This window comes from Otolemur garnettii, unplaced genomic scaffold, assembly GCF_000181295.1.
Source record: "Otolemur garnettii isolate 467f Iridium unplaced genomic scaffold, OtoGar3 scaffold00034, whole genome shotgun sequence".
NCBI lineage: Eukaryota > Metazoa > Chordata > Mammalia > Primates > Galagidae > Otolemur > Otolemur garnettii.
The window spans coordinates 10,114,168-10,128,151 of NW_003852429.1; the positions used below are offsets into that span (position 1 = coordinate 10,114,168).

The following is a 13,984-nucleotide window of genomic DNA, read 5'->3' on the forward strand; positions in this document are numbered from 1 at the left end:
ATCTGTGGTTTGGTGCCTGTTTCTATATTAACTTATGCACAACCTCCCAGTGGCCTCACGATTATTATTTTAATTTAAATCTGAGACTCCTGGGGAATCATGCACACTTGTGCCCGACATGAATCAAACCAGAGCATCTTGGGTACCCGGGCGGGGCGGGAGATGAAGAGGCTGTGCGATCTTCAGTCGGCTCTTCAGGTCCTCCCATCTCCTCTGATCGACGGTCAGCAAAGCTGTCCCCTTAACAGACAAAGGAAAGCAAGAGGGAAAAGGCCTTTTGTCACATGCTCCCCCCAAGAATGTCGCAGATGGGGTGCTGACACAAACAGCACTGATGTGAGGGTTTGCAACATGGGCGTTTTTCCACCGTGGTGGTTAGAGAAATACTCTGTCAGGATGCCCAAAGTCAGCCTGGGGAGGAGTTTCCAAAATGATGCTGCGTGTTGCAGAGAGAATTCAGCTGCCTTCCATTTGTAGCTTTGAAGATGTGTAATATTCAGATTTGGGAGAATTTTAAAAGGGTTTTTTACATAATTACATTTTCGGAAAGGGATACTAATAGCGGTTTCATTTCACAGCAGCAAAATTATAGCTTGTCAGTGCCGCTGCTTCTGGTTAGAGCATTTTTGTCTTTTTTTTTTTTAAAGAAAAAAATTTTGATATGTGCAATCACAAAACTATTTTTAAGAGGCAGCTAGTCACAGAATTTGCCTTTTTAAGAAATTAGTGCTGTGATAACTGGCTTAATGGGATCACATATTTTGCATAATAGAGTATTTGATTAAAATGCACACAATTATATTATATTGTATTGCGTTGTCCTGCATGGTAGTGTATTTGATTAGTGTTATAAAGGTAGAAATATAATGTAAGAAACTAGAAAACGACCCCACCCCTACTCCCATTGTTCCTTGGCTTCCCCAGAGCTAACCACTGTCCTCAGGGTATAACCTCCTGACTGTGCTTCAGACTTCTGTGTTTATGTATAAATAAATGCACAAGATTTTATTTGTTTTGAATTTTTAAAATTCACATAAATGGTATCCAATATGTGTTTATTTATGCAGTTCATCTTTGTCCTTATTGAACAGTATGTTTTCCATACAAACTAGATTACTAAGTCTAATTTGTTCATTTTAGCGGCTCACACAGTCCACAGTACAAATATATCAGAAGTTTTTCATTTCAGGCTTATGGCCTCTATATAGTGCTGTGATGAGCACATATGTACTGTCTCACAGTGGACATCTAAGAGGATTTCCCCTTTCTAAATCTCTAGAAGAATTGGTGAAGAATTTAAGTGTCTTTATATTTACCAGATGTTGCCAAGTTGCTATCCAAAGAGCAATACCAAAAATAAATTTTCATCAGTAATATATGTGTTCCCCTTTCCTTAAATTCTTGACAACACTTGATGTTATCAGACATTTTAATTTGACCCCTTCAATAGGTGTGAAATGCATCTAATATAGTTTTAATACTAATGAGGTGAAACATTTTGTATGTGTACTAATGGCGATTCCTGGGTCTTCCTCTGTGAATTGCCTATTCGTACTCTTTGCTCATTTTTGTATTTTGATATTTACTTTTTAATGTTTTATGGATATTCTTCATATGTTTTGGATACATGTATTCTGTCAATTATGTGAGTTGTAAATATTTTCTCTTAGTTTTGGCTTTATTTTAATTTTTCTCATAGTGCCTTTTGTCCTTGAGAAATTTTTAATTTTAATGCTTATAGATTTTGCTTTGTGACTCATGTTATGAAATCTGTAACTACTGAAGGGTCAAAAGTAAATGTTTACCAGAGGAAGGAAAGAGTAGAAGGAAGAAGGGGATAGCCAGAGGCTGATTAATGGTATAAATGTACAACAGGACACAAGGAGTAAGTTCTAGTGTTTCTAGAGGGTGATTATAATCAATGACAATTAGTTGTATATTTTCAAATGGCTAGAAGATTTTGATTGCACCTAACATAAAGAAATGATAAACGTTTGAGGCAATAAATATGTTAATTACTCTGTTTTGATTGTTATACATCATACATATATATGTATGCATACACCTCCACGTATTGAAATATCACACTGTACCCAATAAATAAATATAGTACGTATGATTAAATATACATACAAATGTATGATTAAAAATAGTTACAAGAGCAAATATTATTTTCTGCTTATCTGAAATTCAAATACAAATGTTTACATGGTGTAAAAATTGGTTTGAATTTTGTTATTCTTGAGCTGTACAGAAACTACACAAGTTTCCTCACTTTCTTTATCATTAATTTCTGTGCTAATCTTTGTTACTTTCTACCTTCTACATTCTCATTCTCCTTTGATTTCGATGTTTGACATAGTAATATTTAACCTGATTTTCTTCTCTAATGCATACACTTAAAGTAATAAATTTCTCTCTAATTACTGATTCATCTATACTTTGTGAATTTTTATACATAATATTTTAAAATAATTTATCTAAATGTTTTGTGATTTCTAATATAATTTCTTTCTTTTTTTTTTTTTTGTAGAGACAGAGTCTCACTTTATCACCCTCAGTAGAGTGCTCTGGCATCACACAGCTCACAGCAACCTCCAACTCCTGGGCTTAGGCGATTCTCTTGCCTCAGCCTCCTGAGTAGCTGGGACTACAGGCGCCTGCCACAACGCCTGGCTATTTTTTTTTTTTTTTGAAACTGCCACCTCCAGTATATGGGGCCGGTGCCTGGCTCCTTTGAGCCACAGGCGCTGCCCCACCTGGCTATTTTTTTGTTGTAGTTTGGCTGGGGCTGGGCTCAAACCCACTATATATGGGGCCGGCGTCTCACCCACTGAGCCACAGGCGCCGCCCTATAATTTCTTTTTTTAACTCATAAATCATTGAGAATGGTATCTTAATATTTCCAAATTGTGAGTTTTTTCCCTCTCTTTTTAAAATGTACATATTTTGTACATTATAAACTTGTTGGTATTTATTGTTTTATGTCCTTCTGGAGGATACAGTTTAAAACAATGAATAATCTCAAGTTCTCATATGTTCATTAATTCAGGTGTGCTTGCTATATGTGTATCGAATCTCATATTCTCTTTTTTTCTTGTCTGATTTATTAGTTTCTTAGAGAAATATGTTAATATATTTCACTATGATTTTGGATTTGCAATATTCTTTTTTAACTTGGGTAATTTTTACTTTGTATATTTTGAGATTGAGAAGTTCTATACTTTTCTATTAATTGGTTTCTTCTGTTATCATTTAATTATATCTTTTATTCTAAGAATGACATTTCTTTAAAATTATTTTTTTCCCAATATTAATAATACTAAACCACTTTTCTCACTAATTGCAAACAAATATTTGTTTTCCAGACACTATAGACATTAATACTATTCCTTTGTTATATATAACAAGATCTTTTGGAAAGGTGAATCTGAAAGGATCCAAAAACATAATAAGTATGGTATCATCAGATTATTAATAAATGTGTATATAAAAGACTTAAAAGTTTATTATTGGTGAATGAAGTTCATAAGGACTCTAATAACCTCAATTAAAAACAAAAAAGGGGAAATTACAACTGATATCATGAAAATACAACATATCATCTCTGAATACTATAAAAGTCTCTGTGCTCATAAACTTGAGGATGTGGAGGAAATGGAAAATTCTTGGAAATACACAACCTCCCTAGGTTCAGTCAGGAAGATACAGAACTCCTCAGCAGACTAAAATCAAGTACGAAATTTGAAGCAGCAATAAAAAATTTTCCAACAAAAGTAAGTACCAGACTAGATGATTTCACACATAAAATTTTACCAAACCTACAAAGAAAAGTGTGTACCTATATTGCAAAAATTATTCCTTAAGAAGGCAGAAATCCTCCCTAATTCATTCTATGAAGCCAGAATCACCTTGACACCAAAGCCAGGAAAGGACACAACTAAAAAAGAAAGGTATAAAAGACAAATATACCTTAGGAATATAGATGCAAAAATTCTCAATAAGTCTTTGATAATTCAGCTGTACATTAAAAAAAATTCATCATGACCAAGCGGTCTTCATCCCAAAGATGCAAAGATGGTTCAACATACATCAATCTATTAATAAACATAAACATATAGAAAAACAAAAACCACACAATCCTTTCAACAGACACAGAAAAAGCATTCAGCAAAATTCGGTAGTCTTTTATGATAAGAATGCTTACCAAAGTCAGCACAGATGGGACTTATCTCAAAATTATAAAGGCCATATATGACAAATCCACAGCCAGCGTCATATTGAATAGGAAAAAATTGAAAGCATTCTCTCTTAGAACTGGAACCAAACAAGGTTGCCCACTATCACCACTTCTCTTCCACATAGTTCTGGAAGTCCTTGCCAGGGTAATCAGGCAAGAGAAGGAAATAAAGGGTATCCAAATGGGGAAAGTAGAGGCCAAATTATTTCTCTTTGTTGATGAGATAATCTTATATCTAGAAAATTCCAACAATTAAACCAAGAAACTCCTGGAATTCATAAATTAATTCAGCAAAGTCTCAGGTTACAAAATCTATGTTCACAAATCAGTACTAAATTGGAACTAGTTGATCAACTTACGTGCACATAGGGAAGCAGAATTCAATGGGAATGAAATTGGAGGGAGGGGGAGGAGGGATTGGGTTAGTACACATAACAGGTACAATGCACATCCTGGGTGAAGGGAACACTTATAACTTTGATCTGAAATGTACAAAAGCAAAATATGTAACCAAAACATGTGGACCCCTGCAATATTTTGAAGTAAAAAAGCCCACAATGCCTGGTAGGGACATCAGAAGAAAATCTTATTACCAATATAGACATGAAACTTTTTTTTGAGACAGAGTTTCACTCTGTTGCCGCAGGCTAGAGTGCCACAACCTTAGCCTACCACACAGCAATCTCAAACTCCTAGGTTCAAGTGATCTTCCTGCCTCGGCCTTCTGAGTAGCTAGGACTACAGGTGCCGGCCACAGTACCTTGGTAATTTTTCAATTTTTTTTAGAGATGGAGTCTTGTTCTTGCTCAGGCTGGTCTGGAATTCCTGCCACTGCACCCGGCCTTGACTTGGAACTTTTTAGAGAGGCTTCTATTTTTGAAGGAAGACATATTTTTGCATAATTCTAAAATGTGAAATCTTTGCCCCCAAAGCTTATTTCTCATCTCTTGGTTGCCTCTATATTTGGAAAGCTATTAAGCTATTTATATACCCCTGGCTATGACTATTCAGACGTGTGCTCCATGAGGGCAAAGATGTTTATGTGTTTAGTGTATGTCACTACATTCTCAGGGCCAAGAGCCATGCCTGGCACCAAGTAAGTGCTCAAATCAATCTGCTGAAATAATAAATAATAAACAAATAACGAAAAATGCAGTTACATAGCAGCTCATGTGCTACCTTGTAAAAAATCTTACAGAAAAATAAAATTTCACTGAAAGGTTTACATGATTTAGAAATTTGTACCCAATTAACTTATCAGGTTTTTCATGCCTGCTGTTGTAATTCCTTGTAATTTCCCCCTTTCTCTAAGTGTCCCTTTGAGCTGACATAACATACTCCCCAAACAGGCCAAGTCACTTCTTCCTTCAGAACACAAACACGGGTTTGGAAGTGGGTCCCTGTGGTTACTCTGCTTAGCTCAGCTTTTCCTCTGAGTTCAAGAGAAATGATACCATTTGTCACCAGTCAGTGAACATTTTATGTTGTTCCATTTAAGTTGCTGAATTGTGAGCTGCCATGGGCCCTACTGCTCCTGAAATCAGGGGCCTGTGCAGAGGACCTGGTATAGTGCCCTGAACGGGCAGTGCCTACACTCTCCTGTTAACTGACGAGCTTTTGCTCATGTTCTGGAATTTCCAGTGTCTGCTCAAAGGTATCTAAAAAGACCCTTCTTCCTGCTTCTGCCTGGTATTAAACTGAACACTGTAGGATTCAAAGAAACTGGTTTATGAATGTGTGAGGGAGTAGAATAGGAGGCTGTCCTTTACTGGCTGCCCAGTAAAATTCTGACTGTCCTTTCTACCTCTAAGAATCCATGATTCTATGAGTCCCGGTAGCGTTGGGGCCCTAAGGGAGGATTTTCAAATTGCACCCTTTGAAAGCTTGAACAAAATGACATACTCATTAGACACACATCAAAGGTGGCCACTGACTGTGTAACTACTGCCACACACGTTGCGCCTGGGGATGGTGAATGATACAGTCCCACGTGCAGTTACACAAACCCAAGAGCTCTGAGGCAAGTGCCTGGGAATGGGTCCTGGCCTCGAGTCACAGGGACTGCGCGGCACTCTGTGGGCAGATCTAGCTTGACACAGAATGGCAGCTGACATTTCTATATTCCTGCATCAGAAGAATCACAGATCCTGATGCCACCTAGGTACCAATTCTGAATTCCGGCCCCAGTGTTTACCCCTTGCAAGCCATAGACAAGTCATTTTTTTTTTTTCAACTGTGCAGTGCAGAGTTGTGAAAATTGATAGAATATTTAAAATCTTAGTAAACAGTATCCACTGAAAAACTGTATGCATTTCAATTATTACAATTCCAAAAGACTGACCCTCACACAAGAGACGGCAAATCAGAAGTGGTCAGAAGAAGAAGCACCTCTCCAAGAGGTGCTAATAGAATTGTTCTGCACTAAACTTCTAGATAGGAAACGACCCTACTTCTTGTTTGATGTTTGTGAGCCCTTGTGTTGGTTGTTAGAGCTATTATGAAGGACTAGGCTTCTTGAGTTCATAAAGTATGTAGTTTATATGGAATTAGAAAATCTTCTTATTCTATGAACTAGAATTGAAAAATTTTACCACATCCCACCAAAATTCTGAATTCACCTACTGAGTTACAAAGAAGAATGCAATTTGCATTTTGCGAAGGTAATATTACCTGTAATCAGTGAATCCCTTCCAGCTATTGTGTTTTAATAACTTACTGCACATCCTTTCAATGTGGAAAGTAGGAGGTGTGCCTGGTAGGTGTCAGCGAATTAATGATGCTGATACCAAAAGGATAAATTTAGTCAGAGAATTGTACTCTCAGATAATGTGTCTGGAAGGCAGCAATGAGGTAGCTTGTAAGATAGTTATAAAGATTATTTACACCAGTCACATTACAGTTTCATGTGACTCCACGCCGCGTGTGAGGAAGATAGCTCAAAGCGAATAGCTAAAAAAGACGAAACCCTGTGGCATTCAAACCAAGAATTCTTACCTTGTTTTCATTGAAATTAGCAATAACTACTCCAACAAAGAGGGTCAGTCCAATCATGCAGCCCAGGAAGACAAAAACATGAATATAGATTCCATGGATCTGCATAAATGAAAAGTATGGTTATTCATCAAATGCATGAAAGCAGCTCTCAAGGTGTCCAAAGGATTTGAAGCACTCACTTACCGGCCCCACACGATGAATAATAACATCTCTCACTTCCACCCAGCCTTTCAAGGAGAGAACTTCAAACAATGCCAGCATAGCATTTCCCACATTGTCAAAATTAAAGTTCCGAGGATTTGCCCTGCAATTCAGAAAGAGAAACGTTCTGCTGAACTCCAGTGAGAAGCATGATAAGGCACATGGCTGCAGCTCTTCCCAATTCTGGGGGCAGGGTCCTCTTAGCCTTGGTAAGGTAGGCTGTGCGCCGTTCCCTTGCTAAGTCAGAGCAGTGCATGCATGTGTTAGAATTTATGATGGCGTGGTCTCGATTTAAAACAAAAGGCTAAACAACTCCAGTTCTAGCTCTGGAGGTCTTGAAACATTTCTGTCTTGTCTCGGTTACACTAAGAAGTGGAAATACAATGTGTAGATTTGTACAAAGGGGTACTGGATTTTGGATGTGAATTTTAAAATAGTTTTGTCATTGAAAACCTTTCTAAAGGCATCAATTACAATTCCCCGTGTTAGCATAGAAAGCATAAAAAGAGTAGAATTTGGTCACTTTATTTCATTTTGGGTCATCATTGTGAACATCATACTGCAAAGCAGCGATTCATGCAGAGGTCACTGAAATGGCAAGAGTGATCTACGCAGAGCCTGAGCATCTCCAGTCCCTCTCTCGGTTGGACTTCTTTCTCATTAGCTCTGCGTGCTCTCAGCTGACACTTCTTGTAGTCTCCAGGGTGCAGTGGGGTGTCTGCTCCCACAGTAGATTCCTGCTTCCTAAAACCCTTTAACCCCACTACCATTAATTTTCTAAGGGGAGGAACGTCTCATTTCTTGTTACACTGACACCCGGATACTTTTCTTCTTCCCACTGACAAAAGTGATCCTTTCCACTTTTTAAAATGCTCCCTCTCCACTTCCTCTTCTTTAACTGTCATGGGTCTTAGCTAACAATTCTTGTTGTTAAACAAGAAGCTTTTAGTGTTTTTTTCTGCCTTTTTATTTAGAGGCTAATTTTAAATAATTAAAATATTCAAACAACTGCATACAAGAAAATTATGGACTATCACTACATTTCCTGAACTTGATGAAGAACTGAGCTCTGGACCACTGAATAGAGCGGGTCTCCCGCAGCCCCCTTTGAATTATATTTGGATCCTTTCTTCCCTGCCTGCTCATTTATCAAAATTTAACCCTCATGACAGGCCACACTCTGAGGGGAATCTAGTTCAACACTTTTCTACCATATTTAATGCTTTTCCAACAATAGAGACAATCATGAGATGGACCTTTATAATTTTTTAAAATACTAAATACATGGGGATCTAAGAAGAAACCAAACATGAAACTGAGTTGTTCCCAAGGGACTAAAATTGACTGGTAATGATGTTTTCCATACAGTGCAAAATCCCCACTCAGAAATTCATATTTTGGAATTCTGGATTTCCTTTTTCACGTATGAAAGAACAAATATATTCTTTTGGATTTTTCCTTGGGAGGTTTCCATTACATTTTATATATTTTGCCACAGATAGAAGTTGTAAGGATTCTACAAATGTGACAGTTTGCTTGAATAAGAATTTTTTTTAACCGAGTAAGCCAGTTCTCGGATCTGATGTTGAATTTTCTTACCCGTCCATTTTCTTTATGTAAAAGTGCATTTTAAGCTGAATTTGCAACAACTGAAACCACTTTCATGATCCACATCTTGTGGAAGTTAGAATATTTTAAATATATTCTAACTAAACCAAGGAAAACAAAATGTAGCACTATAGATTGAAATAGAAGAATTTACTGCATTTTAAAAAACAGATCTTTGTCAGTTTTAATCACAGAAGATGTTTATTTATGTATTGTTTATGTTAGCAAAATTTAAAAGTTTGAAACTTTACTTGTAACTACAAAGCACTTTATTAAATTCCAAACATAGTCCATTATTATCATTTTACATGTTGCCCTTCCTTGGATTGGAAGGATGTTTAAATATCATCCTTTCTGGTTAATTTTTAAGAGATTTTAATCTTGTCTGTCCACTTTAGAAATCAAAGACATTGATTCCAACCTCACAATTTGGTCCATCTTTCACCACCCAAAGGAAAGTGCTCCAAGGCCCCTAAGATCATGATAAGGAGAGCTGCTCCTCCCCTGGGGACTGTGGGGACACCATGAAGACGTGATTGAGATGTGGAAATGCAGGAGTGACACTGTCCAACATGGTACCCTACACAACCATCATGGGCTTCCCAGAATGCACCAACATTCTTTTAGCCTTGAACTTTGGCAATGGAGTTGTCTCAACATGCAACACATAACCTCTGCCCAGACCTTTCTGCCCACTGCTTTCCCCTTTCATGTAATTGCTATTTGTCACCCTTTAAAAGTTAACCAGTGTGTCTCCTCCTCTTGTCATTCTCCTTCACAGTGTCTTAGTTTGCGTCAGGGTCTTTCCTGTGTGAGCCATTACACGCTGTGCTTTTCTGAAGGGATTGAAGATAGACATACCACAAAGCAAAGGAACGTGGGACCCTTCCAAGGGGGACCCTTCCAAGACCCTGGTACCCAGACCTGTTTGAGCTTGACAACCTACAGCATTCAATCTCCTTTTGCCTAAAAGGTATCACAGTGTAACTTATAATTAATCTGGAGAAGAGTGCATGTTATCTAGAGGTAAGCTTAGGGGTTTGTCTGTGTAGCAGCAAACCCCTTAGCATATGTATAAAATTATTCATAATTTCATTTTCTATTCTCCACTAGAATTCAAGCTCCTAGGGGACGGGGGCCATAGCTTATTCAGGGCCATATCTCAGTGACAGGCGTAGTAGCTGGTGAATAGTGAGCATTCAATAAATACATCTATTGTAAACTTGAATGCTTCATTGATTTTTCTTCCATGCTTGCCATTTTCCTATATTCCAACCTTTACTTAAAATAAAACACACAATATTTATAATACATGATATGTTTAATCCTTTTACTGAGGTGATTTTTATCTCATCAAGTCTGAATGATTCAGAAAAAAAATAAATTATTCATTTGAAGAGAGAATATAGAAACGAGACTATCTCCTGAATTAGGACATATTTATGTCCTAATTATAATTATCAAAGCATCCCTCCAGGCGTATTCCCAGACATAAGTTATTTTCTTAATCATAATTTAGCCAATACCAAATTACAATATTTTCAGCTTCTAACTCTTGATTAGCTTACTAGAGAAGAAAAATATTAAACATTATCATGGGTACAGTTGACATTTATTAGACCAAAGATCTTTATTTCACTACAACTAATCCAAGTCACAAGATCCTAGATAAAGGGACAAAAGCAATTGTGGTGATGTCCAAGGGCTGCCCTCTTATTATCTGATGCTTTTAAAATGCCATTGAACTTAAACCCCTTCTTAATACCTTAATCAAAGTTTCAGTTCACTTTCATTTTTGAAACCCTACGTAACTGTTCTATGGAACAGGTTGAAGGACAGAGGGTACTGCTGATAACAGGCTGGTTTTTCTCCAAACACTGCCTTCTAGTGTGTTCAAGTTTCCTTTCTGGCATCCTGGGAGTTCCCAAAGCTTCTCCATCACTTTCAGTCATAAGATCAGTTTCTTTCCAAAAGCCAACTCCATTTTATCAAACTTTGTTCTCATAGCTCATACGATGGTCCTGTCTTCAGCGGCTGAAACCCAAACCCTGGTTTCAGCTGCTCAAACCCAAACCCTGGTTACAGGAAAGGAAGAATTGGCTTCTCTCTTCGTTCTCATGTCTCCTCTTCAGGCCGCCCCTGGTTCTTACAAGACTGAGATGGATGGAGTTGAAATGAAGAAAATGGGGCTCGAGTCTCCTGTAAGGCAGTCTCGGGGTTACGAACGAGATAGGCTCTGTAGGTGTGTTGAATGTATCTGTGAGATGGAGCAGGTACATCTACCCATTACGTAGCATAGCTTCCACTTGTCAGTGTAAGTAGTGCGTCCACTGGATGTTTGTAACGCAGGGATGGCCTGTATGTGATGCCGCTGGCCTCTGGGCCTCAGTCCCTGGAGCAGCATCTATTGCCCTACCGGGGAGCACATTTGTGTGTCCCTGAGAAACATTCCCTGGGCTGACCAATGTCTGAGCCTCTGTCCTGGATTCACGTACTGAGTGCATCATGTTCTGTAGATCCCAGTGATTTGCCTGAGCGACCTCATCTTGGCCACCTGTCTCATCCGCCCCCTCCCCACCTTGGGAGACATCTTCCTTCTGGAGTATGCTTTCCAAATACAAATGCACCGACCCAGGCTCCACACCCTTGACCACTTCCTTTAGCAAGCTCTCACACACCAGGCTATGATTCACCTGCCCTAATCACCCACACCAGGTACCAGACAACTAGAGGCAGCCCATGTGCAGGTTGGCCCATTGAATTGATTCACTAGCCAGCCCCACCTGCCTGTTCCTTCCCATGGAAACTGTAATATAGCTTTTCCCCAGATTCTGTGTGGTTTCGATGGTGTGGCACCATGGTCCTCCCCCCGTTAGGAACTGTAACCTTTTCAATGGCAACCATCACCTGGTGTGTTAATCTTGCTTTTTTCAAATTTTTATTTACTACACTCTATTTGTTAATGTTTAGCACATACATAATATATATGGATACCGTGTGTACCCTGAGTTCCCAGCACAAGAGCGTCCTGTTGGCCCTTTCCTGCTATGGGTGATTCTCGGGTCTGGCTCCTGGAAAGCCACCCATAGCTTCTTTCCATGAGGTGCCCCCTCCCCAGCCCAGAGCCCTTTGCAGCAAAGTCTCATTGAAAAGGCTCAGATCAGGGGGTCCTCGGCAACAAGTACTTGGCCCTCCAGGAACACCAGGTGACCTGCTCTGCCAGGTGGTACAGAGCCGCCTGTCCACAAGAGCTGCCCTTCCTGCCTTGCCCAACCTGACACTACGTGGCCCTCCTGGGGTACCTGGCTTGGCTGTGCTGAGAGACACCTTCTCCCTTCTTCCACAGTGAAGGAAGGAGATGCCACAGATTTTCTGCTCCTGACTTTGTTCACTCCCACGATATTATTGGTGAATGTAGAGTTTCTCTTACATAAGTTAGAGCTGGGTGATGAAGGTGGGGAGAGTTTTCATACGTTCCACTGGGATTGGTCTATCTGCTCCTTTTAGAATGGAAAGACATTTGGCTTTTTTTGCAGTGATAATACAGGATTTATTAGACAGAAAGAAATACAGAAACAATAAAAAGCACCCCAGCTTTGGAGGCAGGAAAGACTAGACAGACACTCTTTACCCTCTTGACCTCAGACTTGAAGCTTTGGCCACGATCTCACAAGAGTAGGGGGAAAACTCCCATTTGACATGTTGGTATAAGTTAGTTATTTTTGGTATAATAAATTTTTGTCTCAGCAGTAACATTTTTATGCATCTTTCACTTTTATTTCGATGTAAATCAGACCCCTTTTCTAGTTAGCAGTTGGGTGGGGTTGTTCTCACGTGTTCGATTCCTCTCTACCAAGCGCAAGCCTCACGTCCAAAATGCATCTTTTTTTCTTAGTTCTTGAGAATTTAAACAAACAAAAACGTAATGTAACTTATATTGGATTGCTTGTAAAAGTGAATTTCATATTAGAGAAACTCCAAAGAAAGGTGACAATGAGGGGGAGGGGACAGCTGGGTGAAACACTATTCCTTTTAAAGGGTCTTGACATTGAGACGATGATGTCAACTGTCATAAAGACGGAGTTGCTGTTGCTCACTTGTCATTCCAAGAGGTTAAAAAGACATTAAAAAAAACAGGTAACAATTAAAAAGAACAAATGAAGCAGACAGAACACGCAGTTCATCAGTGAAACAGACTGAGAAATTCCATTCATGGTCGTTAGTAAACTAGAGGAGGAAAAAGGCACTAGGTGCTTCCAGCTTTGATGTAAATGCTTTGAAAATTCATTTTCAAGAAAAATGAATTTTAAAGGGAGAGTTAGATGTAATCAACTATGTTACTGATTCTTCCCCTCCAGAGCTGCAAATATGGAAATCAATTTTAAATTGAAATAGCTTGATGATTTAGGGTTTTCTACAGCTGTTATGAAGATATCAGATCCTCTCTTAAAGACAGAAAGTCAGGATGGGTTTGGCTTTAATTTGATAGGAAATCTTTTTTTAAGCCTCACTAATTTTTAAAGCCATTTGAATCCAGATACATACTTATAAAGTATTAGAAAAATACTGAGGTTGTTTCATTAGTTTCATGAAGCAATGTGAAACTCACTGTAACACTTATTCTTTTATTTACCTTTTTTGGTATCTTATTGTAATCCTGTGCGTTGTCCTGTATTCCTTAAAATCATTGCAACACCTCTAGCAGAAGTACCTTTACTTTCATGCTGTATTATACCAACTCACAGCCATTATATTGACAAAACTACCATTCTTCAGAATATTTTTCTGATATGCTTACCAAACACGGGGCACCCAAAATCCAGGTTTTTTCTCTCCAGGCCTCAATTTTAAGTTTAAGTTCTTGGACACACTTACATTAATTCTGAATATGCCATTACAATCTTCCTAAAGTAGAGAAAAAGGGGAAGAAGAGGGGGAAAC

At 38.6% G+C, this 13,984-nt stretch overlaps 1 protein-coding gene across 4 annotated transcripts in view; it reads right to left on the reverse strand.

Annotated features, from left to right (window-relative positions):
* The window catches only part of NALCN (sodium leak channel, non-selective), a 329,433-nt gene that overhangs the window by 23,457 nt on the left and 291,992 nt on the right, over positions 1–13,984 (reverse strand). For all 4 annotated transcript variants that reach the window (XM_023513101.1, XM_023513099.1, XM_023513100.1 and 1 more), the window contains 4 exons: positions 13,842–13,948; positions 7,418–7,538; positions 7,235–7,333; positions 147–240 (listed from right to left, as the gene is read on the reverse strand). In XM_023513101.1, coding sequence (XP_023368869.1) covers positions 147–240; positions 7,235–7,333; positions 7,418–7,538; positions 13,842–13,948 — 421 coding nt within the window. The remainder of the gene's footprint in view (positions 1–146; positions 241–7,234; positions 7,334–7,417; positions 7,539–13,841; positions 13,949–13,984) is intronic.